Genomic DNA, 26,849 nt, shown 5'->3' with positions numbered 1-26,849 from the left:
TCTAGGGTGCTTTAGGAGACTTTAAGAGAAGAGACAGAGATTTTCCTAATACAGTCTTGTCTCTTGTATTGGATCTTTTATCAAATCTTAGTCAAATCTGCACCTAGGAGCTGAAACTTCCTATAGAAATGCCGAAGAATAGATCCTTTATAGATTGCATCATGCTACACAAAACAACATCGTCCAAAGGAAGATTTTTTAATGGATGAGGCTCACAACTGACCTCACTAATAAGCATTGTTTTGAAACGAATTTCTATTGTATGACCTTATTCATTTATTCTGTAGGCAAATGAAGTAGCAACTATTTGTCAGTATCCAAAAAGCTACAAACAATGATTTCCACAATAACAGTTTTTTCTATAGTCTTAGCTTACTGCCGAAAGACCGTCAGAGATATGGTAAAAATACAATGGTATGGTAGTATTATTTATTTATTTTATAACCTATTACCCACCTTCTATTTCTTATTTACTTATCAGGCGATACAACCGCTTTGCGGTCTTGGGCTGCCGCAGCAGAATCCGGAACCGCTCACGGTCCCGCGCCGTCGTCGCCAATCCGTTATCCCGACCTTGATGGCCTCTGTCCGTGTGGACGGCCTAAGAGGACTTTTTTTGCTCGGTCGTCCGGTGCCATGCATATAACATGGCCAGCCTAATTCGCTGCACGACAGTAAGGTCGTCAGCCAGTTCGTCGTTGTAGCGGCTCCTCCATGGTCCTTCCACACATACGGAGCCAACGATCCTTCTTAGCATCTTCCTCTCGAACGCGGCTAAGAGGGCTTCATCTGTTTTGGACAGGGCCGCCATGTCTCAGAGGCGTATGTGAATACTGGGACCATCAAGATACGATACAGTCCCAGCTTCGACTCTCGCGACAGGTTTTTTCAGGTGAGATGTTTCCTCGGGCTGTAGAATGACTGGCTGGCCGCCAGCATCCTAGCGCGTAACTCCGTCTCTATGCTGTAGTCAGTGCTGACTTTTGACCCGAGATATGTGAAGTGGACAACTCTAACTTTGCGGTCACCTACCACCCCCACGTAGCTCCGGATTTCTTAGTAGGGCGACTGATAGTGCCACCATCAGTTTGGTCTTTGCCACGTTAATCTGCCACCCGAGGTTTTCTGCCGCAACTATCCAACTATCTGTTCAACGAATGGGACAAACTTATCCTGAAGGATTAGGGAGAATATGTTGTCACCTATAGAATCGTCACCTATAGGAAGTCCTTATTATGTGAAACATTTTTCTGAAAGGAACATGAAGTAATTGTTTATAATAACAAAAAACTTTTATAGTTATTCCTAGATACAGTTCACTTTTTCTTCCCATCAAAAAAATTTAAAATTTTTGAATTTTGCTCTCTCAGTTTGTTGTGCTAATTAGCTTTATTATGAAAGAAATAATAATTTAATAAAAAAGTGTATAAACCTATTTTTGAACCAAAAACGAAGAAAAGGTTTACATTCGTTTTTAGCTCGAAAGATTCATTGCGCATTAATTGTTTTCCATTTTGCCTGTTAAATCTAACGCCTGTTTCTCATTTGCCCTTAAATGCTGTAAACAGAATAGATAATTAATATTTATTGTACCACACCAGTGCCGCTCGGGTAATGGTCCCAAAGGGTAGGACCCACGCATCCTTTTAACCGATGTTTCCAGCAACCGAATGTACCACGAAAGCGAAATCTGTTAATCGACCAATCTCGCAAAACAGACAACAAATTGTCCGCGTTGGCAAAATCTTCCATCGGACACTCCACTTTAATGGCGGTGAAAGAAGAAGCACTAAATGAAATCAAAAACACAAACGAAAACAAACCGAAAACACTTACAGTTGGTTGCTGTTCATCTAGCCCTTTGGTTCTGCATATCTACTCGTAAGAAAACCTTTAAAAACTGGATACAGGCAATATTTAGCACCGCGCCTAAACCCTTTATGGGCCCCAAGGATGGAGTTAGTTAATCAGCATTTTCTCTCTCCCCGGTCAGTATGCGCCCTCAGCACAGGGGCACTTCCATCCGCTCTTTCCTGCACTTCGGATCCTCAGGTATGCCGGACAGGGGCAAAGTAGCAAAGCAAACACACGAAGGACGATGGACAGCATAAAAACTTTGTGACCCATCCGATCCCTTTTTGGCTCCTAAATGTTTATTGATTTTAGCCAACGCATTTCTGCATTCAAATTAGCTTTCTTCGTACGATTTTTTTTTGTTACGCTTCGATCGTTTATTGTGGCTTTTTAGGCAACCAAATCGATTCACTTTGTTTCGGCATATTGAAGGTGCTTCATGTTTCAGTAACGACTTTCCTCTGGCAAAAACGGTACCATTTGAAGCGTTTGCTTTTTCTTTACTCTATGTTGTAGCAATTCATGTGATTTAGTAAGGCGTTTCGTATAAAGTGGATTTTGATTACCAGTATGAGAAATTAAATCTAATTATATGCCGTTCTCAAAAAATTTCTTTCAATCGATTTCAATTACACAGTTCACCCAACTGGCTAAAACCATAAGACAGTAATATAGTTTAGCAGTCTTGGCCCATTGGAGAAACTAAATGTATCACAGGAAGTCGTGTAAGCAGACGTTTTAACGACATAATTTTATCTAAAATTAGGCGTATTCTATGACGTATCGACTGTTTAGTGGCATTCTCATAATCAGCCTATTTTGGTACTATAGATAGGCCGCTGTCGCCTATACCACCGGGTCCCCGGCATCCCTGTTTGTTTTAATGTCTTCAACTACGTTGGGTTACGGTATGATTCAATTTAACAACCAGCATTCACCTATTGTCATTGATTACCCAAAGAAAAGAAAAGAATTAAACGACTCCAAGGTGTGTTATATGTATAATATGGCAAGAAATTTAAAATTATACTAATGTTTTTTTGATTTTGTAAAGACGACCATATTGCTCATAATATTTTTAAATATCGCCGTTATGATATGCGTGCGCTGTGCGCTGTTGTTGAGCTGGGCCTTTATCCCGTTCAACTGATTGAGACCGCCTGCGACTTCAATGCCATATTGGCTGCATATTGGCGTGCCATTGCGTTGGGGCGTTATCAACAACAACGGAGAAGCCACTGTACCATTAAGGACCATGCAATGCTTTCACTATTGTGTAGCGAACATGTAATGAGAATGGTACCGGATGACCGAACAAGCAAAGTGTTTTTAAGCCTAATTTTTCTGTTATAAAAATAGTTCAAATGAAGTACGTAGGCAAATAAATGTTTGTGCATGTTTTGCAACAAAACTATGCTCATTTTGCTCCGGTCAGAATCCTTTTCTACCTCCTCTCTTTAAAACCTCCTCTTAGCAAAATACCTACGATAAACTATCAAGAACAATATCGCCTCAAAACTCCAGTACTTCTAACCGAACTTGATTGGGGAAAATAAAAAAGATATGCCTTGACTTTAAAGTAATATACCTGTTTAAGAGAATATGTCACCTTGCAACAGTTGGCCGCGAAATTTGTCATCGGTGTCACAGTTGGTGGTTGTTGGTGGTTTTTATTTTAGTTTAAGTATTACAATTCGGTGTCATATTCTGAGGTGTTCTTGAAATGATCTTGTACAACATTTTTCAAGGCATTTCTTTATTCATTTATTCTTTTTTTTTTAATTATCGTGGGCAAGCCCGGTTTATTAGTCAATAATAAGTTGTTGTTTTTTCAGTTAAAATGTCGACCTTTACGACAATGCGGGCTTGTATCGTCATAATTTATTGTAAATAAAATGTAGCACTTCTATTAAGTGCTTCGATCCACGGATGCAATAGACTTCCAAAAGTTCCATAGTCTTATAGATATTTATGCCGTCTAACCGATACGATACCATGATGGACGACTTTAGGCCCATATTGTGCACGCGTTGTCGAATGAGAAATGTGACGGAGAAACCGATGGGGCATTATGAACATTTTGTCGGTTTGTGGCATACGTTAATAGATTAAAACACATCCACACTAGACAGTGAACAATATCTAGGATGTGTTTTGCAGACCATGACAAAATTTATGTAATTATATTATATGAAGCAGTCTATTAACGAAATTTCTGAATTATTTTACGATAGAGCTCATGAATAAAAAATAATTTACCCTTTTATACCTTTTTCCATCGCCATTTCCTCTCCAAAACTGACCAACAAACAGACCAGCAATTATTCATAACTTAAACGCTACGTTGGATTTCTTCGTAAAAACTTTCTCACGAGTTAGCCTTACCGAACAATCGCAACCAGCATCGGCCCAAAATATTGAAGTGTGCGCCATGAAAACGCAACCAGGGAAAAAAAAAATCTTCACGGTTATCGGAAAACAAAAACCAGCCACGCTAGCACAAAAACAAAACTTTAGCCTAGAAGCCGAGAAACAGATGTCGTTGCTTTATTTCCCATATCCTTCTTTCGTTGTTTATCCAAACCAAAAAAACAAAAGCACGCACAACCGGCCCTTCGGACTTTCGCTAAGTCGAATAATTGGTATTAGCGGCCATAAATCTAGCTTTCGGAGCGGCTTATCCAGCGATAAACCAAAATCATAGACCTTTCGCCGAAACAACCAAGTGTCAACTTCGTCGCCGGTACACTGGCCCTTCATTTCCGCGGCCCCCTTCATAGACAGACGCACAGGGAGGTGAGAAAAGAAGCGGCCAAGAACAAAAGATCGACCAAAGTGGTGGGATAATTTATTTTATCTGGCCGTAAAGCCTTGAATCCTTCCAACCGGTTTTTGGTTCGAGTGGATGAGTACCGGCCGAGGACGAGATGTACTGCACTGTGTTGTTGGGCATGAAATGGAATCATAACGTAATCTACACCATCTCGGGCGTCGTTGTTGTTGGGATTTTTGGGGCAGGATAGAACACGAGCAGCCCATTCACAATGGGTTTGAAGATAATCCTGGAAGTCGTGGGTAACAATATCCACATTACCTTACCCCGTTTGACCATCTCCATTTCACTCACAAGTTGAGACATTTTTCGTAGAATTTTTTTTTTTTTGCTTTAGTGTTGCATTGCATTTTTTTATTGTTTTGTTTGCTTCTTTTCTCTGCTTTTTCTTGCTTGCTTTTTTTTTAGCTACGAGCCTACAAAAATTAGATTAATGACAAAAGTTTTACTTTTTCCTTCACTTTTTGCATTCTTTTTCGTTGTTGAATTGTTTTGTTTTCGATTCTGCACCGTGATCAAGAGGGTATTCGTCTATCTTCGTCAAATGGCGGAAAAGTCTTGCGAAGTGGATAAACCGTCGCCTTTTTTTTCTTTCGAGGGTCATTTGTTTCTTCGATCTTGATGTGCAGAGAACTGCGAAAACCTTCCAATAATCCTATAATCTAGCTTCTAATCACTTAAAGTGCGGAAAAAATTGAGGGATTTATCTAAGTTTTGTATTCTTACAGCGCAATGCTTTGTGGTGCTGTATTTTAATAGCATTTTAATGTTTATAATTCATAAGTAAGAATTAAATAGGATTTCGTTTTTTTTAATGTCTACCAGACGACCTGAGTAAATAAATCCGTACAGGTAAGGTAAGGATATTTCATCACTCTTTATTTGTAGTTTAACAAAGAGAAAGACTAAAAATCGTTTGCAATTATAAAACAATTTAACATATTTAATATTGTCAGTAAAACCTGTAAAATATTTTTGTAATTTAGTTGGCAAAACATCTCAACTGAACATCATCATTTACCTTGATAAAACTCAAAAATTAACTCGCATAAATATCTCCATCCATGTCTGATACCTCCCTGTCCATAAATTAATCATACAATAATGACATTTCTCCAATAAACTTTTACTTCATTTCCCTTGTTGTGACAAAGGTTTAGGTAAGCAGCGAATGCCAACAACACCAACCATATCCATGCCAATGCAACTGATACGAAGGACTTTTTTCAAACATCAAATCATGATAAATAAAAAGTTAACATGGAAGGAGAACAACACAAAAAAGAAGGCTCCATTATCTCTTGTAAACGATAACAACGGACCAAAAAACCGGTCCAAACGAATGAGTCGTAGACATCATTTTACGGCGGAAGTACAAAATCGCTTTACAGCAAAACATCGGCGACAACCAGGAAACTAAACTTAACGAAAAATAACCCTCTCGACTGTTAATGAAGATAGGTTGACAACACGCGATCGTTTTTGTGCTTACTTCAAGTAGATGTAAGCGCCCTTTTTCTGTTTTAGCGTGAATTCATCCACTTGCGACAAAACTTCCACTCTCTGTTAGCTTTAATTTAATTTAATTTAAAGCTTGAAGCTTCAAATTAATCGTAAGGACTGAAACTGAAACTTTCCTACAAAACGTGAGCGCTAATGGATGAATGTTTACTATTCGCCCAAAATTTTTTATTGACATCTTTAACAACCGTCAACAAACTATTTCTGGCCATTAAATGCAATACTTGAAACGCTTTTTTTGCGTTGTGCGTTTGTTAGATCGTGGCACGTCATCGCCCATACAAAATGGTTCTACTTTAGCACGTGACGAGCGACAGAGGTGGACGAATGGGAACGCTGGCGAGGATATAACGATGTCAACATAATTTACCTTGCCCCAGTCCCAAAGGATCACCATCGTATCACAAACCACAGGCGAAGCGGAACACACGATGAGAAGTCCGTGTCCAAGCATAAGCTTGCTGACTTCGATTCGCGTTTGAGAGTGATTTGATTTGGAGGGAACATTGCTCACCGAATGTCGGACCCGAACAGAACGCTCGGATATTCTCGGAGTCGTGAGAAATTTCTCTCCGTCTCACGCTGTGTTCGGGGAAATCTCACAGTGGTGAGAAAATGCATTTCCCCTAGGTGGGAAATTCAGTCATCCGGATGAGATAGGAGAAAGAGGTTCATTTTCTCACTGTGCTTCACATATTCACCGTCTGTGATGAACTCTTCTCATAAGTTCATGCTATGGAAAATCATTTTCCCCCAACATGTAGCGAACTTTTGGCAAACACAGTCATTTCCAGGGGAATGCCATGAACATGGGGAATCTATTTTCACCAACGGAGAGTAAAGTTCATGTAATCCGGTGCAACACTTAAGAAACCCATTTATTGCGATGAAACGAATGATAAAACAAAAGCCATGTTTTTTTTGTCACAAGTTCTTTATTATAAATATCTAGTAAATCAAAATTGTCAGAACACTTCCAAACTATAAAAAAGGAGGCGACACCTATAATTTCCCTAGTAAGTACGATTTACCCTCGTAACGAGGACATGTCCTTAACTCGGTTTACGTTTCCCGAATGATTCAGAAAACCTCCACACGCGACACGATGTCAGTAAAAGTTATAACAAATAATTTAAAAAAAATCTTGTAATGCACTTTGGACCTTCATATTCCTGTACTTCTGCAGTTCTCAATTATCGACTTCCTCAATCGTAGCCGGCTGCTCCTTAAACACGTCCGGTGCCAGATCGGAATCGGCATTTTCCTGTATCAGCCGGTACTCTTCGGCCAGCTTCAAACATTCCTGCGCACACTCGATCGCCTTAGCCCGCCGTTCATCGTTCAGCTGCGTAACGCCGTACATCATCTGCAGCACATCCGTATCGAACAGCTTCGAGGCCAGCTGTTTGCTCGTCTTCATGATGTTTCGAATGATCACGATGCCCCGATGCTGTACTCCCGGGCTCGGGTTTGCCACTAGCGTGTGAAACACATTCAACCAGCCAGCCGGTTCAAACATTTTCTCGCAGCATCGTTCTGACACGGATGTGAGATAAGCGAGCGCTCCCGATGCTGCCAGTGCCGTGTCTTCGTCTTCCTCTTCGCAGAGCAGTGCAAGCATCTTTACTCGATCGTTTTGCTTTTCGCACAATGCTACCGCATCGGGTGATTGTACCATGTTGCACATCACCTGAGTGGCGGCTCGACGCAGCATCGGATGATCCTCTGCCATGTACGACTCAATCTTAATCATGCCCTGTTCCTTCATGATACGCTGGCGGGTGGATTCATTCATCGAGGCTAGATTACAGAGCGCCATCAGTGCTTCAAAGTTTTCCAACGACGTGTAATCGGGATGCAGTTGGTTCATCAAAGGACGGATCACCTCCAGATTGCGCTGGCCCGGGAAAGCGACCTCCGGATTGATGGTGATTCCAATGCGTGACAGGGCCTGAGCAGCATGTCGCTTTCCGTTGGCCGTTCCGTTAAGGGACAGCGGAAGCAGTACCTTTGCTCCACCCTGCTGAACCACCTTACCACGTGCTTCTTGCTCGCTGCACAGCGCATTAAAGACGCGAGCAATCATTTCCTTTGAATTATCGCTCTCCGTTTTGCAAAGCGCCACCAAGCCGGACGTGACACCCTCGTTCGCGAGCACGATGACACGAGCACTGACAAAGTCCGGATCGTCCAGTTCGTGCTCTTCGGGGATGTGATGTTTCGCGAACTTGGCCAACTCTACCAACTCCGGTACCATCTCCTGCTTGTCGTAAGCATTCACCAGATTGACCAGCGTCGTAACTACACCGTAAAGTGCGGACTGGTCACCAGTTTTGGCTAGTTCAATCAAACCCTTGATAGCGGCACGATCCTCTACAAGCTTTTCCTTCACCTCGGCGTCCAGCGTCAGATAGGCGAGACCTTCGGCGGCAAACTTGCGAATGTCCTTGTCCTTACCCGGCTTCACCAAAAAGCGACGACATGCTTCCGCTAGCTTTTTCGTTGATCCATCAGCAAACGGACGAATCGAAGCATCCAAACCGCCCGAACTGCCGATCTTGCACAGACCGACCAAGGCACGTACGCGAATTTCCTCATTCTTGGACGAGTACAGCCGCTTCAAGATTTCTGCTCCCGACTGGACCAAACCCTTCGCTTTGTCCTTCTTTGAGGCAGCAGCAATTAAGCATTCGCAGGCCACCTGTAAATTTGGAACATAAAAAAATATTAATATAACAATCTTACATTCTTTGATAAGATTGGACATTAGATTAGACCACCACAAGGGACCACCACATTAGAGATGATGAGGTAAGATGCTCCAAAGAGGCGCTACTCCCTTTGAACTAAATAACAATAAAAAAAATCCTTCATGCTTCAAGACTTACTTTCTGTTCCAGCAAATTGTCCGATTGTGCCATGACGAGAATCATCTGCAGGACACCCTCACGTGACACGATCGTGTTGCCAACGTCCAGCGGTCCGAGCAGCAGCGAAGTGATCGCAACCGTTACACGCACCTTCGATTCGTGATCGGGCGTCAACAGCTTATCCTTCACGAAGTCCGCAATCTGTTCCGTAAACCGCTCACGGGCCTGATCGTAGTACATGTTTTCGTAGATGCGCGACAGGCAGACCGTGGCGATCGTACGCGACGAAGCCGTAATGTTCATTGCACTCTCGTACTTGTACTCCTCCAGCTCGGAACAGACTTCCATCAGCCGCATCAGACCCTTCAGCTCGACCAACCTTTCCGCCCAGTTCAGAGTCTTCCAGTGGACGTTACGAATCAGCAGCTCCATAATGGAATCACGAGCCATACCCGAGATCGTACGATCGGTAACCGAGTACAGCAGACAGGTGAGCAGTGTTTCGATGATTTGCTGATTTTCCTTTACCAAAGCATCGATTGGTTTGGTGTCTTCCTTGTTGTCCATGCCCGAAATCGAGTTCAGCACCGTTTGCATGCAGTGCTGGGATGCTGCTACACGCTCCTCAACGTTGCAGTCCAGAATTTGCAGGAACCAAGGAATACCGAGCTCGTTAATGACCTGCTTCGTACGTTCGGCACTTTTCAGACAAACGCCATCGATCGCTCGAATTGCGTTCGTAATGATGTCGTTGTTTTTCTCCACCTTTAGCAACTTGCCAATACGCGTCACTACACCTTCTCGCATCATGACTTCCACACCTGCCTGCTCGCGTGTCAGCACCACAAGATTGCTCATCGCCTGTTCCCGTTTATCGTTGGGCGCTCCGATATCGAACGCAATTTCGAACATCTTGGTCACCTTGTTGGAAGTTTGGGCCCGTTCCCGGGCACGCTCCTGTACGATCGCATGCAGCCGCTCCAGATGTGGTTTGATCGTTTTGTTGTTCGGATCATGCGTATGAATCGTTCGCAGATCTTTGTACGCTTCCTCGAAACGCTCCAACGCTTCGAGCGCCTGAAACCGACGAAACAGTGCTTTCGGATCGTTTGGACACAATTCCAGCGACTCGGTACAATCCTTGCGCGCGTTTTCGTACTGCTCGAGTTTAAGGAAGGCCGCCGCACGGTTTTTGTAGAATACTGGCAGATCTTTATGCTTCTCGCCGGCGTGAATCGCTTTCGTGTACCACTTGATGGCCGCTTCCCAGCAATCTTCCTTGAATTCTGCATTGCCACGTTCTTTGAAGGCGGTTGCCTCATCCACTTCCATCTTAACGTTTTCCTCCGTTGCAACCATATTCGGCGTTTATTTCACTTTCTGTTGCTTCACTTTATAAAACGATCTTCAAAATTCACCTTCTAGCTCGATCACTTTCTTCCTTGTGAATCACTTGCAATCGCAGTGCTTGTTGCGCTTTTATCAAGTTCTCGGTAACGTTCTAGATCGTTCTCCAACTTTCCTTCGCTCACAGCTAGGCAACGTGCTGTCCGGCAAAAGAAAATTCTCTAATGTCACTAGGAGAACTGAGGAAAATGAAAAGGAAACTGAAAATTTTCTATTTTTAAATCGTTTTGCTTTGCCTCCCAGCACACGCCCGTCAGCCTATATCTGCCACAATGATAACCAACTAACCTAGTTACGATTTTTTAATAGATTGTAACTTAATATTTAGAAACACCTATTTATGGCTTGAAACTATAGACCAAGAGATACTTTTTAAAGGAAAATAATACTTTTTCATGCAATGCTGTAGGAAAATTCGACTAAAGAAAAACAGATGTTTTGATCGGCAAACCAACACAAATACACGGAATTCCTGAGCGGTGAAGGAATGTCAACAATTCGCTGTCATTGCCTTGCTGTCAAAAAAAGACTCTAAATGTCATTTACTCGTGACCGTAAGCATTAACTTTTGTGCAGAGCGGTCCATCAAAACAAACCGCATGCGTTTCGTACACAAAATAAGGCAGAGCAAAAGTATAGAAATTTGTTTAAATGTCCCGACGTCCCGAACATATCGCTCCGCCGGAGATTGTAAGTAGAAAGCATCAAATACCCTCAATGTGTACTTCAATTTTCAATTCCAATATTGCAGTTCTACAACGAGGATGAAGCGAAAAAGTATACGAACAACACACGTATCATCGACATCCAGGTACAGATGTGTGAACGAGCCATCGAACTGTTGGCTCTAGATCCGGATGACGATTCACCACAGCTAATCCTTGACATCGGTTGTGGTTCGGGTCTGTCCGGAAGTGTACTGGAGGATCAAGGACACTTTTGGATCGGAGTCGACATATCGAACCATATGCTGGACGTAGCACTTGATCGCGAAGTCGAGGGTGATCTGCTGCTTGGAGATATGGGACAAGGGATGCCTTTTAAAGCGGGTACCTTCGATGGAGCGGTATCGATTTCCGCCCTGCAGTGGCTCTGTAATGCGGACAAAAAATCACACGTCCCACCAAAACGTTTGTATCAGTTCTTCAGTACGTTGTTTGCCAGTTTGGTAAGTGATGCTGAAGGTTCTGCAAATGCTGTACCGACAAGTGACTGTTTTTAAAATCTTCTGTTCACAGACTCGCAATGCTCGAGCCGTGTTTCAGTTTTATCCGGAAAATGCAGATCAAATCGAACTGGTGACTTCGCAAGCAATGAAAGCCGGCTTCTACGGTGGTATTGTGGTGGATTATCCCAACTCTACCAAGGCGAAAAAATACTTCCTTGTACTAATGACTGGCGGGGTGGCTAAGCTTCCTGTGGCGCTTGGTACGGACGATAGTGCCGGTCAGATTGGATACAGTCGGAAGCAGGCAGAATATGCAAGGAACGCACGAGGCAAACCGTTGAAAAAGTCACGCGAATGGGTATTGGCAAAGAAGGAGAAGCGAAGGCAGCAGGGTGTGGAAACACGTAAAGATTCACGATTCACCGCAAGAAAGCGAAGCGGTCGGTTTTGAAATATAGATATCATCCACCTTGTGTGAGAAGAAAAATGAAACTCTACCATCTCATGCGTTGACTTTAGCGATTCACGTAGTACAAAAGCCTTCGCTGTTATTGTTATTGTTCTAAAATATGTACAGATAAATAATACGATAACTTCTACCCAATTCAGCGCATTTACCCTTTCGCCTTTTTAAGGCTCATTTTTCGTGACTGACTTCGGCGTATCGTATGTACCCTCGTGGAACACTATCACACAGTACAGTATGCAAAAAAATAGCAGCGGAAATATGATGTACTCATGTTGCAACCGAGTTTTAAAAATTTCTTCCCGTTCAGCCTTCTTTCTGAACCGTTCCTCCGCCTTCATCTTTTGATCGAACCTGGCCCCGTAATGATTGCGGGCCCATTCGTCAAAATCGTAGATCGGCGTACGTCCCGTGGCCGTTGGAGTTTGCGTACGGGTCATGCGCTTCTTGTAGAATCGAGTCTGAGCGTCGTCTTCGGTGTGCTCTTCTGTTGCAGTCGGTGCTTCGCTTGCAAACTGTCGGCCGGCCGTATGAAGAATGCCCTTATCGTACAGCTTCCGTAATCGGTAGTTTCCCAGCACCTCGTACGCTGCCGTAATATCTCGGAACTTCTCCGCAGCCACCTCACTGCCCTTGTTCTTATCCGGATGGTACAGTTTGGACAGCTTGTAGTACGCCTGCTTAATATCGTTCTGTGTCGCGTTCGCTGTTACGCCAAGCGAATCGTAGTGGCTTCGGAGCAACGCTGCGGAACAGCTGATCCATCGTCTGTGTGGTTCGAGGTATCGTAGCAGAATTGTCCGCCCAAGCCAACCGTTCAGCAGTTGCCGTGGAGGGAACATTTTAGGAAATGCATCTGCTGTCGCTAACCATTTTCTATTCATTTATCTACACTACAGGCCGACCCGTAACCTTTTGCACAACTTTCAAAACACACCAAAACAAAAGATTTCCCAAAGTTATGTCATGTTTATGTAATTTGACGTTTTACCGCGTAAAGGGTTGACGTTTGCGTTAAACATCACTTAAACATCGAAACGTGCGATGATGTTCGAGCACGTGCAACGTTCCGTTGCATTCAAATAACAGCGAAATGTTTAAAAATTGAAAGTAGGTCAAGTGCAAAATACGGATTGCTTACAGTAGCTTCAAAATTAATTAATTCCCTTTCTAGCAGAAAATTGCAGGTAAGACATCGAAAGACAGAACACAAGGGCTTGGAGAGCAGTGTCTGCTTCTGGCAAAATCTGGAGCCGTTGAATCAGGAAGATTTAGTGATGATTCAAAATAACCAAGGATGTTGTAGATGTATCGAATTTCATCCATGCCGTTCATGGGTATGCAGTACTGACTTCCTAGCTGTTGACATTTTTTGTGAATTTCTATAAACCCTTTGTAATGAATCATATATACATACATACAAACATACCCATAGAGCGTATATCCAACACGATGCCAGAAATAGACTGAATAAAATGTAAGAAAAATTTAACACGGATAATATATAAGTAGATAGAAACACCTCAATTACACAATATGTTGCAGGGTGACCTTGCCTTATCATAACCACTAACACGGCATCAACTTTTATCGACATTAGAACCTATTGAAAAAAAAACCCGCCCCTGTTGCCCTGATAACAAACTACGATTCACAGTACAATACTTTAACGATAAACATTTGGTCCGGATAAAACAAAAACCTAGAGCCAAAAACAATTATCAATTAAATCTTATCAATGAACTTTTTTTTTGTTTTTTCATGTTACATGTAACAACTCTCTTTGTCAAAACAATAAATTGTGCTAGGAACAAGAAATTTCTTTTCATTGAAAACATAAGTCTCTCAAGTTCAAGCTACCAGAATTATAAATTGGTCAATGGCAAAATGATTAGCTATGTTTACTTAGCACGCCTAGCTGAGTAAGTCACAGTCTAGCCGGTCAAATATTTAATAACACTGCACAGTAAAATAATATTAATTAACACCACACATAGTTAATGATGCCACCATAAACCTGGCCTTATCAAGTTGCTTTTACGAAACCTACAAACATCATCACACAGACATACAAGTTCAACTGTATCCTTTCTCTTTGGTAGGTCTCGCCACTTACCTACCCACCACAAAACACTCCCAAAGAAGATGTATTTGACCTTCGGCGCAATCAAATTACTGTTTCGATTGCATCGCTTGGGCAATGTTCCACTCAGCTTTGGACAACTTGGTGGCCGCTCAATGCGTCGATCAAGTACGCGATCTTCAAACCGTTCGAGCCGAATCATAAGCATACACGAAAGATGAAAGTAAACACGGCCTGGGTTTGGTTGCACAGTCCTCGACAAACGATGTCGTCTCACCTACCGAACGGTACACCTAACAAGCGGTGTATCGATTTAAAGTTCAACTAGCGATCTAGCGTCCGGAAGACGCTTCGAAAGTCCGGAAAGGCATAATTCTCGAACCTCGTAAAGTAAAATGCAAATGGAGTTTAGATAGCAACAAGGAAGACATTTTTTATCATCCACTATTTCTAGACTCTAACGGGTTTGCCACACGAAACGGAACCAACTAACCGGTTAGTCAAATCTTTGAACCGGCTCTACTAAGTTCGCTCCGAAAAAGTGTGACCTCCCAACACCGTTGCGCGCATCTCTTCACGGAAGGATGCACAAACAAGGAAGCAAACAAAAACTGTGATACGATCGTCTAGCCTTTCGCGATCATTCGCCGTGGGTGACAGTGCGTGCAGCGATGATCGTAGGTCAAGCCTTGCAGGAACAGCCCTTGCCCGCAGACACGGGCAGCGCAAGGTAGGGCAGTTTTTGCCGGCCACAAGTACGACCACTACCACGCGAAGGTGCGCGTATCGGTAACGGTAGAAAAAAAAATCAATATCAACCCTCCCCACCACCCTCCATACACTCAACCAGAACTTCTTTTCAACCCTGTTTCGATGGACACCACAGTTCGAGGACAGCGACGAGTATGTTTAAATTGACCCTCTCGACGATGGCGCTACAGTCTAGGATGAAAATGCTAGATGTGGCAAGATAGCGGAAAAAAAAGAAAACAACACCCCACCCGCGGGTGTGATCAAATATTCATGCTGCGTGTGCGGGGCAAACGGGAGACGTCTTCGAAGGTGGTTTTCAATCATTTAAAATGAAGTGTCATTATACTGCGGTACCAGTGCTTGGAGCACCCTGGAGAGGTGGAAACGTGTGAATGTGAAGAATTTGGCCGCTTGGTACACCGGTACAACCGGCACTTTGCGTGGTACCGATTGCGAACACGCAGTCGTCAGTTTCGAGAACATGGTGGCAGCAATTTCCAAACCAATGTCTCAATTATTTTCAACCGACCGGCCTCGTTCACGCGTCCGCCGAGAAGTTATTACCCAAAGTTAAAGTTGCGCAGTTTGGCGATTCTTTGGAGCGGTCATCGGGAGGGAAAAAAACCAACCTCCGTTGCATCGCAAAAGGTAAACCACCTGTTAAGTTCATTCAAAGCCACACACAGATGGGCTTGATGCGCGTTTTGCTCCGTTCCGACACGGTTTGTACACGAGGCAACCAAAAAAGCTTCCGCAAGGAACGGTGACTCAGGGAGAGGTGAGCAAAGTACGTGCGTATCTCGGTGCTCAAGGCCGCGCGGATGATCGTCGGTGCGATTCTCGATTCGCGGTCGACTTCCCTTTTGTTTGCTCTCTCTCTCTCTTTGTGTGTTTTTCTCCATTCGTCATCGAATATGCGATCGAGTTCTCAGATGAATACTTACCTTTTTTTTTGTCTTGCTGCTTCTGATGTAGTTTTATCACGTAAAGGGAGAACCGCACAAACACACACACAAATATATCTCGTTCTCGCGCTTTGTGTTTCGCGGCCCAGTTCCTACGAATTCGCGATAAAGCGAAAAGGTTTCCTTTGCGTCGCAATCAATGTCCGCCACAGAATACGCTATACGCACATGTGGGTATCCTTACCCAGGGGGTTGCTAGTATCCCGCTAGTAATACGACACACCCCACCAACAAGAACTGAGAGTAAGCGAGCATCTGTGTGTGTGTGTGTGCGTGGGTAAGTGCGGGAAGGCGAACGAGTGCGCGCGCGGAAGTTGGTCGAAGCGAAAGTCCATGCGGTGTCTGTGTGTAGAGAGGCACCAAAACCGCACGCGGGTAAGTACGCCGTTTGCGCGGTCAGGGCAAGTCAGTTTTGCTCAGCAGGTCGGTCGAAGAGAACGCGCGTTCTGAGTGGCGCGCGGTTGTCTTAGCGCGATCTTTTCATGTTTTGAACAGCGCACTCAGCGCACCAGTTTTGAGACAGAAAAACAATAACAAGCACGTGTGCACTATATAACATCCAGAGGGTTATTGCGTACGTACACGTCTTCTTCCGTTTGTTTTCTTCCTTTGTTTTTGCGTTGTGTTTTGCAGTGCGTTTCCGTTGCGAATCTGTTTACATCCCCTGCATGTGTGTCTCCCTCGTCAACTACAGCTAGAGAGTGCGTCGTAAACACTTCTAAAGGTTAGAAGAAGGGTGCTTTCTGCTCTTCTGACTTTAGTATGTTTGTTCAGCGCGGAATTCCTCTCTGCGAAAAAAAGGGTGGTGAATCATAATAGTGCAGCAACATAAAATTGCATCAAGTGATAGTGTGGCCAAGGAAAGCCTTCACTAGCCCGCGAAGAGAAGCCTTGTCGTCGACATCGTTTTGCTCCAAGAAAAAGTGTCAGACAGCGTGCAGCAAACGAACGGTACTTAGCAAATTACACTTTGCGATCATAGCAACCTTCTGCATAGCAACCTGTATGAATGTGTATGTGTGTGTGTGTGTGAGTGGTGAAGGGTTGTTGCAATAACATAAATTGACAAGTGCAGCAAGCCACACACAAAAAAAAGCTTAATCTCTCCGGATCGATACGAAGCGTGAAGGGCATGGGAATTAATAAAATTTAAAAAGTGTGCTTCTTTGTGTTTGTACTTCAAAATTATCAGTTGACCTTCCGAGAACCGTACACAGCGTCGTCGGTACCGTAATTCACCGATTGACGATTGAAAATACAAAGGCAAACCAATCGAAATTATTGACCCTCGTACATCCGGAAGTGGCGCATTTTTTTAATTGTGCAGTTTGGGAGTTTTGAGCGCTGCAACTCGGTTGATCTGTGCGATTAACCTAATTCTGCTCAATCATCCCAGTGCTGACAGGTTTGATAAGAGCGGGTTTTGGGGGGAGACCCTGTTTGTGGGACACACAAACAGGTAACTACCGTCGTCGAATTTTTGATATCTAATCTAATCGCTGCTCGCGCTCGTATATCTATATTTTGCGCTGCCGAACTCTGACTGCCTCTGGAGGTATATAGGTTTATCACCCTTTTCGCTATTCTGCAGTTCCTACTACACTTGGCACCGATCGAAGCAAGCAAGGAGCGTAACACGGCTGTGCGCTACGAAACTCTAGATATTGAATCGATTAGTCCAACAAAAAAAAAAGGGGGCGATAGTGTGAGCACATATCGAGACACCCGACTTATCAAGAGTTTTGAACCCCATTTAGTGAGTTAAAAGAAAAAAAACAAAGGTGTGCTGACTGAATCAGTGGACAAAACGTGGTGTCGTGCCGTCGCAGGCAGCAGCATCGTAGCATCTATGCTGAGCACGTACCGCGTGTCAAGCGCTTTAAAAGGTTTGCCAGTAAGCGAAACATCTTCCGCATCGGCAAACCGACCAGCTCGAAGATGCTGATGATACGATCGTGCAGTTCTTTGTTCTCCGTGCTAACGGTTGTTGCGCTGGTGTGGCTACAAGTCGTCACCTCCTACCGGTTGGGCGTAGGGCGTGCGGATTGTACTGGACCTCCGGTGGAGATTGGATTTGTAAGTGAGAGCCAGCGTTGGTGGAGTGAAACGTGCTCATCCACGTTGAATGTTTGATCATTTCCGTCCGCTTCTCCCTTTGCAGATGGGCTATGGTGAGTTTTCTCAGCGCGGCCAGGGCATTCATCTGCGGCAGTACGCGCGCGCATTCATCTTCGAGGATGACGAGCAACCGGCGGCAAGGGTTGTGTTTGTTAGTGCGGATGCCGGCATGATGGGACACGCGGTCAAGCGTGACGTGTTGAACCTGTTAAGGGCACGGTACGGCGATACGTATCGATTCGAAAACGTGGTCTTGAGCGGTTCACACAGCCACAGCGTGCCTTCCGGCTTTCTGATGTCGTACCTGTACGATATCGCGTCGCTTGGCTTTGTGCCGCAAAACTTTGACGCACTGGTGGAAGGCATTACGCTGGCGATTGTGCGGGCACATGAGAGTATGCGCGAGGGACGCGTGTTCCTGTCGGAGACGACCATTAACGAGGCGAACATTAATCGTAGTCCGAGTGCGTACGAGAATAATCCACAGTGGGAGCGTGATCAGTATCGAGATTATACGGACAAGAAGTTGGTCCAGCTGCGGTTAGTAGATAGTGCGGGACATCTGTTTGGGTCCATCAATTGGTTTGCCGTTCATCCTACGTCGATGAACAAAACGAACCGGTACGTGTCGAGTGATAACGTTGGGTATGCGTCGGTGCTGCTCGAGCTGGATCGGAATGGAGCTCTGATTCCGGGTCAGGGCGATTTTGTTGGTGCGTTTGCGTCCACTAATCTGGGAGATGCGTCACCGAATATTATGGGACCAAAGTGCGAAAAGACGGGATTGCCATGTGATATGCTAACTTCCTCGTGTCCGACCGGAGCTGGTGCTTGTATCGCATCTGGTCCTGGGAAGGATATGTTCGAGAGCACGAAAATCATCGGTACGAGACTGTATGATGCTGCGATAGTAAGTATTGCTTGTTGGAAACAAAACGAATTCTTTTTCCTAATGTGTCTTTTTGTACTTCTTCTGCGTAGAAACTTCTTCGAGCGAACGGAGGTCGAGAGGTGAAGGGACCAATAAAATTCGCCCATCAGTTTATCGACATGTCCGAGATGAAGGTGCCGTACGTAAATCCAACCACCGGCAAAACAGAAACTGTCCGCGGATGCTACCCAGCCATGGGATACAGCTTCGGCGCAGGTACAACAGACGGTCCGGGAGCGTTCGATTTCCGGCAAGCCACCCTAACCGATTCATCCTTCTGGAATACGGCTCGTGACATCCTGGCAGAACCAACACCGGAGGACATTAAATGTCAAGCCCCGAAACCGATCCTGATTGCCAGTGGCCGGGCAAAGTTTTCCTACGAAGTGCAACCAAAAATTGTACCAACACAGCTCTTACTCGTGGGTGACTTTGCTATTGCGGCTGTTCCGGCCGAGTTTACGACCATGTCCGGTCGGAGGCTACGAGCGGCTATTGCGCAGACATCGCTAGACACCGCCAACAAAGAGATAACGGTTGTTGTGGCGGGTCTTTCCAATATGTACACCAGCTACGTGGCAACGCCGGAAGAGTACGCTATCCAGCGCTATGAAGGAGCGTCTACACTGTACGGTCCGCACACGCTTACCATCTACCTGGAACAGTTCCGCAAACTGATGCGCTCGATCGCACTAGGTGAAACACTCGCTCCCGGACCGATGCCACCGTTTGAGGACGATAAGCAGATCACCCTGTCGACAGGTGTCGTTTTCGATGGTCATCCATTCGGTTGGTACTTTGGTGATTGTAAGCTACAACCCAAAGAAACGCCCTACCACCGGGGTGACATTGTGCGCGCGATGTTTATATCCGGCAATCCGCGAAACAATCTAATGCATGAACGATCGTACTTTACGGTGGAACGGTTGAAGCCGGAATACGAGGAATCGAACAGTGTGGACCAGCAGCAGAAGAAGCGGGACGATGAGTGGGAAGTAATTGCGACTGATGCAAACTGGGAAACGAAATTCAAGTGGCACCGTCGATCGACACTATTCGCTTACAGTGATATCGAGCTGGAGTGGGAAATTTCGGATCTGGTCGAGCCGGGAACGTACCGGATACAGCACTTTGGTTACTGGCGATACATTCTAGGTGGCATTTACCCATACAATGGTACTACGAGGAATTTTATCGTAGAATGAAGGGACACCGATAGACAGAGGCGATTCAACAAGATTTCGAAAGTGCCAAAATGTAGATAATAGAGGAAATGCTTCCGGAACTGATTGCACCTGGTTAGATGGTGCAGTAAGCTCAAACGAGATAGTATTAATTAAAAGTATATAGACATTTTTAGCATCATGGGTTTTGGGGTAGAGTAAACGAACGACAATGCGATGAATGAATAATCGCCAACGCAGTAAAATTATGGTTTCAACAAACTATGATATTCATACCAAAAAACAAGGCTAGATTTCGTACAACGCCATTCTTTAAAAAAGAAAACAAAACTGCGTCAACAGTAACCTGCTAATTTACACGTTCAGATACTAGGGTGTGAATGAATATACTTTAATTAGCCTAATAATGTTATTAAACGTGCTGTGTATACAATAATAAATAAAGTTTAAAAACATTGTAAAGGATTCGTTTAGCTTTTATCACGTGTTTGTTAAATTTGAAAAAAAATGGTCGAAAAATTCAAAAATTGCGCGCTACAACTTAACACCTCTTTGCATGCGACTACTCGAAATACGCACTGCTGGAAATGCACTGCTCGAAACGCTAGATTTCAAATGATAAATTAGTATTGTTTTTAAATTTTGTTTTTTGCAACAATACAAAAATTGTTCAAAAGCTATGAAACAAACTCAATCTTTTATTTAAGTTTCTATATTATAAATGAAGAAAATGAAATTTTTGAACGTCTTTCAAGATGACCTAGAGCAACCCACTATTATGGTGCTTTTGTCAGCTTGCTCAAAACAAAAGTGCGAAAAAGGGAAAACAAAGCACATTCACGGTCAAAGTCTGTTCTATTGGGTTTGCTGTACGCGTCGTATTCTTTTTGCATCGGATTTGATACTGGTGAGGGTCCGCTGGCATCGCTGCACACTGCGCTCTAGGACAGAATGTATCAGCCGTATCTACTACAGGCCGTACAATCCCTCCAGACGCTCAGCTCGGACGAGCTGAGAGATCTGCTGGGGAACGACGAGAAACTGGACGAACGAGTTGATGAAGCGGTACGAAATAGTGGGTGTGACTCATCTTCCTCACCAATTAATACAAACGTCGACCATCCTTTCGCCACCACAGGTTAAATCACTAGAATCGTCGAAGGATTTGATAATCGCGGAAAATCGTAGCCTCGCAGAGAAAAATTTGAACTTTGAACCAAAGATGGTCGAGCTACGATCGCGGGTGCAGGAACTGGCCGATGAGTGCCGCACGCTGGGTGAATCTGTGAAGGAAAAATCGACACAATTGGGTAAGTGTTTTCCAATGTCACCGCAATGCAGTATTCCGTGCTAAAATGGTACTCTTATTGCAGCTTCGAAATCGGAAAAGAACAATGCCGAGACTGTGCTTGCCCTGCTCCAGACAGCCGCAGCAGAAAGTGAAGAAGAGTCAGAAAAGATTGTGAAACAGCTGCTCGATAGCGAACTAACAGTGGACGCTTACGTAGAGCAATTCATGCACAGTCGCAAATTGATGCACAGTAGAAAGCTGAAGGCCGAGAAGATGACCGAGTTGCTTCGTAGCAACAGGCACCCCACTTCTCAAAGATTTGACGTAGGCTATGGTCCGGCCTCCATGCCCTACCCATCTTCAGAACCCTCACTTCCTGGCGGATTCTATGTAACGCCCGGGATGGCGGCTCCAAGGGCTGCGGTGCCCTATCCGATGGGACCTCCATCGATGCCAATGCCGATGGTCATGTTTCGACCGCCACAATTCTAATCGAAAGCTTTCGTATGCCTTGACTACTGATAACTGCCTCCCTGGCTCGACCGGAAGAGTGCGATTACTGCGGAAGGAGAGAAAGGACGAGCCATCGAACAAACGCTTTATTGATTGTTCTAAACGCTCAACGAAGATTAGGGCCATATAAGCTTGTATGGATAGGTTTGCCACAGTGACACTATAAATGAAGAGTTTAATTTGTTAAGTTAAAACGATAATTGATGGTGCAAATGTAATCGGTTTGCGAGAAAAGTTTGTGCCTGCCGAACAGTAGCCTGTAGCGTGTGCAGAAATTAAATATATCTTTGAAAATTTATTTCAAAACAGTGTAAACATTAAAAAAAATGGCGTTCTATGCAATTCTTTTTATAGAAATACAGATTTATCAAAGCATCTTGGAAACATGAAAAATAAATTCGAGTCCCCTACTTGCAGCTAAAACTTTTTTCGGCACACCCCACCTTTAAGCTACAACTTTCCGAACTGTCAAACCAAGCTGTCAACGAGCTAATTCAACAACATGTAAACAAACACACGTTGCCGCTACGAAAAATAGGATACAAACCGTGTCCTGTAGCAAAAATACGGAAAACATGAGTTCAAGACGGGGCGATACACGTCGTTCGCGGCCACAGAAGCACCAAAACACATTCGCATTTAAGAACGATCTGCACGACAAGCAAACGCCGCTAATAAAACTCATCACCAACCTAAACGTGTGTGAAGTGTGCGAACATTGCAAGAGCGTCATCGACTGGAAGATAAAGTACCGCAAGTACAAACCACTAACGCAACCCAAATCATGCAGCAAATGTGGCGAACGAAAGGTGAAGCGTGCCTACCATGTGATTTGCCGTGATTGTGCCCTAGCCAATCGGTGCTGTGCGAAATGTTTGAAGTCGGCCGACGAAGCCGGAAGTATCATTCCACCGGAACCGACGGAACAGGAGCAGGTTAAGCTGAAGGCCGAAATGGATCAGCTATTAAAATCGCTACCGGAGCGCAAGCGGCGAACGTTCCTGCGCTACATGAACCGCGGGCAGAGGAAAAAGCGACAGGCGGTCGCCGATCAGGATGGTTCGGATGACGATCAAAGCGAGGGAAGGAAGAAAAGGGAAAAATTCGTTATGCCTCGCACGAGGGAAGAATTGCTGGAAAAGTTCGCTCAGCTCAAGCTGGCTGCCGGTAAGGAAGGCGAGGAGGGAGAAGACGGTGACGATGATTACAGCAGTGATGATGAAGATTATGAAGACCTCAGCGATGAGGATTTATCAAAAAGTTCTGGAACGAAATAAATGCTCTTAATTTACATCATCGGAAGCGATCGCGTGTCTTATTTTTTGTAAGAAATATATACTTTATTTATCACCCCAAACGACACAGAGCAGTGTGTGAATGTGTATAATAGTGTTCCTTAAAAATATATACATGTATAGTTTATAAAAGCACACCAAGTAGTTTGTGGAACATCCATATCCCCAGGATTCTTCTTGTAGCAGTTTGGCTGGAACCGGCACTGGAATGCTGATCCAATTGCGCAGACTATAAATCTATCACATCGAAGTGTACAACAGCAAGAGCTCGAAAATTATGCAAGCACGTCCAACCGATACGAAAATCATGTTAGTCTATCGATAGAGACTTCAACATTTGCTCGGTCGATTCTTCAATGATGGGCGCATCCGGGTTACGTTGGCGCTCCTCGGCAAGGAAGTAGGGTCTCAGCTTTTCAAACTCCTTCAGGTGGTCCTGATGCAGTTCATCGATCGATTTTAAATCACCACCCAGATCGGACGGTAGCCCACTTTTCGGTATCCATTCTTCGTAGAACGATTCCATATTGGCGTTCGATGTGTGCAGGTACAACTAAAAACGGAAAGCAAAATTCGTTATTTTATTATTTCAAATTTCACGCTATCAGTATTTCATTTCACCCTTACCATGTTCAGGATCTCCGCATTAATGAAAGGTTTGATAATGTAGAGAATTTTATCGAAAAACGAAACCACATTCATCACGTGTATCGCTTTCAATTTCGCGGGCAAACCTTCCTGCAGGTAGCTGAAAAATTTCCTCACCGAGCTCATGTTAATTCGGGTAAGATGCATCAGGCCAACGTTTTTCATGTCAAACAGAAAAATAATCCCAGGCCGTGGTCCTTGCGTATAGAGACAGGAGTCGATCGTCATGAAGTACGTCTTGATGGCTTCATCGAAGTGATAGTTGGACGAACGAGAATTTTTCAAACGATGAAACACCACCGAATATCCGTTTGGCGTTGTTGGAAGTGGGAAGTAATCTCTGCAAGAGACAAGCATTAATGCAAGACCTATCCGTGCTGTGGATTGCATCTTTACTTACTGATTCTGAAGACATTGCTGAATGGAGGCGCTATGAGGATCCCGATTGTTGAACAGTTCCGGACCATTCTTACGGGCTTCGTAGTAAATTTTAAGTACTTTGCGCGTTTCATCGATATTCTTGTCACACGCGTCCAAGAAGCATGCCAACTGTTTGTCGGTGATCGTACTTGGTACGCCCTCGATCGGTGGATGCCGCAATGCTTTGAAATCCTCCCGGGAAAGACCTTCTCGCTCTAGTGCCTCCGCCAAATCGAAGCCCAAATCGTGCTCCATTGTGGTAGGTTCAATGCTGTTAAATTGTTGCTGTGGGTGGGTGGTCTACTTTATCTGTGGAGAGCGTACAATGTCGAAATTGAAATTAATAAATCTATTTACAGCTTAATGATTACAGGCCACACAGGACAACGGCTAACACGTTTGAGGAGGGATAATCATTGATCAGTTTTAGTAGTGCTAGGCTTTCTAATTGCTCATAATTGGCTACGAAGGACACAAGGGGTAGTAGACGACTTGGAAAACATTTTCTTTACACTCCTTCTGCTCATGGACACATTAAAGCCCATTCATAAAACTGGTCAGCCGAACAGAAGTATCGGCAACGAAGGCGATTAAATATAACGACGATTTATTGAAGGATCGTACACGTACATCTGGCAACGCTGACATTCAGACAGAGGCCAGTTTACACTGCAGAACGGCAGCTTGTTGCTGGTAAAGTCGTATAATAAACCAACGACCATAAACTATATCCGTGTCAAGAGCGATTAGCATAGTCGTCAATGTTCGGTGCGCCCATGTTCGCCATGTTTGTTTCTTCAAAGTTCAAACGGATGCAGCACGCCGATCGGTACGTCACGGCAAATTTCAACCCGCACCGACACAACAAGTAATTGTCCGGCTACTCCGGTCTAATCACTTCCTTTGCATCGTTCTAGCCCGCGTACCTGTGAGCCGTGACGACCAACAGCGGCGAACCGTACTATCAGTGTGAAAATAATTACAAATTCAAATGTACGCGGGACACCGCGAATCATCCATTTGCACCGTGGTTTCGAACCGTCCTTTTTAGTAACTAAACAACCATACGATCAAGTTCAGGTCACTAAGTCACACAACGCCATGGCAAGGGCTAGGGTGAGGGGCTTATACAGAAAAGGGTCGCCTTAACATTGTCCCCTCCACGTGGGATGATTGACGCCGGTAACAACAGTATACAAAGACGCGTGATTGTCGCGTCACATGTGTGCAGGGGCGAACGTCTGCTGGCGAATTGTAATCAAACAAATCACACCTCTTTCGCAAAAGCTTGAGTTGAGAGCATTTTTCACTTCCTCGGCAGGGGTAGTTTGTTGATTTACGCGGTACCGATGACGGTGGGTTCGTCTGTGGCATGAATATAATTGGAAACCCTTCGATGGTTTTCAGATTGACCTTCGGCTAGACGTAGTGATGGTACGGGAGTTTAGTTAACTTCACGAATTCAACAGTTACATTTGTATTTCGAATCGTTACAGCTAAAGACGTAAAGGAAGACAACGAGAATGTTTCCTTGATTTTAAAATGTTTGCATAAAAAAAGACTAACTTTGGGTGGCGATGGAGATAAAACAACATCGAGAAACTTAGTGGATGAAGCCTTGTATGAATCCTCGAAGAAAACCAATATTTTTCACTAATATAGCCAACCGGTCCTGAGCGATCATACGGCACCTTAGCCAGAGATATCTTTTTTCCCAGCTCTTTCTTCTCTTGTGATGTGATCTAGCTTGAGATCTGTCTTGAGTACAGAATATTTGGATAAGTCCCTCCAATAAAGGCATATGGCAAAATGGTAAATATGCTCAAAAAACATGAGACCAAAAAATAGCACCATTTATCAATTTCAAACAATAAAATTCAAACAATAATTCATAATTTTTGCCATCTCTTTTTTATTTTTTTCCCCACTAGAATTGGTAAGCTTGGATGATAAAATGCTTCCTTTTTTAAAGTCTCAAATTAAGGTTTGTAAAGCTGCTCTAAATTAACTCATATTTTTCTGTAAACCGTGTACCTCTATCTAATCAAAAAGACACGAATAAAAAAACAATGGACAGTAGATTGGATGATCTTTAAAATTAAGGGCCATTTTGTAGAAAAAAAAAATAAAAAAGTTTTTTTTGTTACAGAGCAAATAATCAATAAAGTTATGTGATTGTTGATTAATTGCAATTCTTAAATCAACTTCAACTAGAAAGTGAAGCCGAAAACTATTAGCAAACTCCCATATTGGTTTAGGATAAGAAGCCTTGACCGCCATTCGGTCGATACGGTCCACTTATGTAGGCAAATGAATAAAGCATATTCATTGGCGTTTTATTCAAATTCCTGCCAAAAGTGTCGTGAAAACAAAAAGAAAAACAAAATCACACAAAAATCGAAAAAGAAACACAAACAAAAGCTGCACCGTTTCGAGAAAGAAAGAAAAACATGATTAAAACAACCAACTCATGTTGACGCACGTGTTTGTTTGAAAACCGTAACCCATCATCAGTCCATACAGCCAGCT

General features: G+C 44.0%; 8 protein-coding genes across 8 annotated transcripts in view; 4 read left to right on the top strand and 4 right to left on the bottom strand.

Annotated features, from left to right (window-relative positions):
• LOC126558685 (alpha-tocopherol transfer protein-like) overlaps positions 1-24,603 on the bottom strand; it is a 332,449-nt gene extending 307,846 nt beyond the window's left edge. Inside the window, exons 1-3 of the mRNA XM_050214735.1 lie at positions 24,301-24,603; positions 23,880-24,240; positions 23,553-23,805 (exon numbers count right to left, since the gene is read on the bottom strand). Coding sequence (XP_050070692.1) covers positions 23,563-23,805; positions 23,880-24,240; positions 24,301-24,575 — 879 coding nt within the window. The 5' untranslated portion in view covers positions 24,576-24,603 and the 3' untranslated portion in view covers positions 23,553-23,562. The remainder of the gene's footprint in view (positions 1-23,552; positions 23,806-23,879; positions 24,241-24,300) is intronic.
• The window catches only part of LOC126558283 (serine protease snake-like), a 483,926-nt gene that overhangs the window by 296,864 nt on the left and 160,213 nt on the right, over positions 1-26,849 (bottom strand). The gene's annotated exons all lie outside the window — the stretch shown is intronic.
• On the bottom strand, positions 7,398-10,446 carry LOC126556966 (protein unc-45 homolog B). The gene is made up of 2 exons (XM_050212548.1): positions 9,097-10,446; positions 7,398-8,909 (listed from the first exon to the last, which is right to left on the bottom strand). The coding sequence occupies exons 1-2, from the start codon at positions 10,435-10,437 to the stop codon at positions 7,398-7,400; spliced, it is 2,853 nt and encodes a 950-aa protein (XP_050068505.1). The 5' UTR covers positions 10,438-10,446.
• Positions 11,064-12,122, top strand: LOC126558748 (probable 18S rRNA (guanine-N(7))-methyltransferase). The gene is made up of 3 exons (XM_050214806.1): positions 11,064-11,175; positions 11,237-11,653; positions 11,724-12,122. The coding sequence occupies exons 1-3, from the start codon at positions 11,137-11,139 to the stop codon at positions 12,102-12,104; spliced, it is 837 nt and encodes a 278-aa protein (XP_050070763.1). The 5' UTR covers positions 11,064-11,136; the 3' UTR covers positions 12,105-12,122.
• On the bottom strand, positions 12,269-13,091 carry LOC126558928 (dnaJ homolog subfamily C member 30, mitochondrial). Its single transcript, XM_050215017.1, has one exon. It carries the CDS (start codon positions 13,001-13,003, stop codon positions 12,284-12,286), a length of 720 nt encoding a protein of 239 aa, XP_050070974.1. The 5' UTR covers positions 13,004-13,091; the 3' UTR covers positions 12,269-12,283.
• LOC126557202 (neutral ceramidase-like) lies at positions 17,770-20,174 on the top strand. The gene is given in 4 exon segments (XM_050212887.1): positions 17,770-17,809; positions 17,812-17,996; positions 18,082-18,948; positions 19,020-20,174. Coding segments are annotated over 4 exon segments (2,247 nt in total).
• LOC126558960 (vacuolar protein sorting-associated protein 37B) lies at positions 21,100-21,973 on the top strand. The gene is made up of 3 exons (XM_050215051.1): positions 21,100-21,218; positions 21,292-21,463; positions 21,527-21,973. The coding sequence occupies exons 1-3, from the start codon at positions 21,105-21,107 to the stop codon at positions 21,934-21,936; spliced, it is 696 nt and encodes a 231-aa protein (XP_050071008.1). The 5' UTR covers positions 21,100-21,104; the 3' UTR covers positions 21,937-21,973.
• LOC126558956 (uncharacterized) lies at positions 22,525-23,259 on the top strand. The gene has a single exon (XM_050215048.1). The coding sequence runs from the start codon at positions 22,533-22,535 to the stop codon at positions 23,232-23,234; it is 702 nt and encodes a 233-aa protein (XP_050071005.1). The 5' UTR covers positions 22,525-22,532; the 3' UTR covers positions 23,235-23,259.

The sequence above is a fragment of the Anopheles maculipalpis genome, chromosome 2RL (genome assembly GCF_943734695.1).
Source record: "Anopheles maculipalpis chromosome 2RL, idAnoMacuDA_375_x, whole genome shotgun sequence".
Classification (NCBI taxonomy): domain Eukaryota; kingdom Metazoa; phylum Arthropoda; class Insecta; order Diptera; family Culicidae; genus Anopheles; species Anopheles maculipalpis.
This window is presented reverse-complemented; position numbering and strand designations above follow the sequence as displayed.

Coding starts and splice junctions, on each gene's coding strand:
- LOC126556966 (XM_050212548.1), bottom strand. CDS start 10,437: ATGGTTGCAACGGAGGAAAACGTTAAGATGGAAGTGGATGAGGCAACC. Junction 8,910..9,096: donor ACAATTTGCTGGAACAGAAA/GTAAGTCTTGAA, acceptor CCAAATTTACAG/GTGGCCTGCGAATGCTTAAT.
- LOC126558956 (XM_050215048.1), top strand. CDS start 22,533: ATGAGTTCAAGACGGGGCGATACACGTCGTTCGCGGCCACAGAAGCAC.
- LOC126558960 (XM_050215051.1), top strand. CDS start 21,105: ATGTATCAGCCGTATCTACTACAGGCCGTACAATCCCTCCAGACGCTC. Junction 21,219..21,291: donor ACGAACGAGTTGATGAAGCG/GTACGAAATAGT, acceptor TCGCCACCACAG/GTTAAATCACTAGAATCGTC. Junction 21,464..21,526: donor GGAAAAATCGACACAATTGG/GTAAGTGTTTTC, acceptor CTCTTATTGCAG/CTTCGAAATCGGAAAAGAAC.
- LOC126558748 (XM_050214806.1), top strand. CDS start 11,137: ATGTCCCGACGTCCCGAACATATCGCTCCGCCGGAGATT. Junction 11,176..11,236: donor ATATCGCTCCGCCGGAGATT/GTAAGTAGAAAG, acceptor CCAATATTGCAG/TTCTACAACGAGGATGAAGC. Junction 11,654..11,723: donor GTACGTTGTTTGCCAGTTTG/GTAAGTGATGCT, acceptor TTCTGTTCACAG/ACTCGCAATGCTCGAGCCGT.
- LOC126558928 (XM_050215017.1), bottom strand. CDS start 13,003: ATGAATAGAAAATGGTTAGCGACAGCAGATGCATTTCCTAAAATGTTC.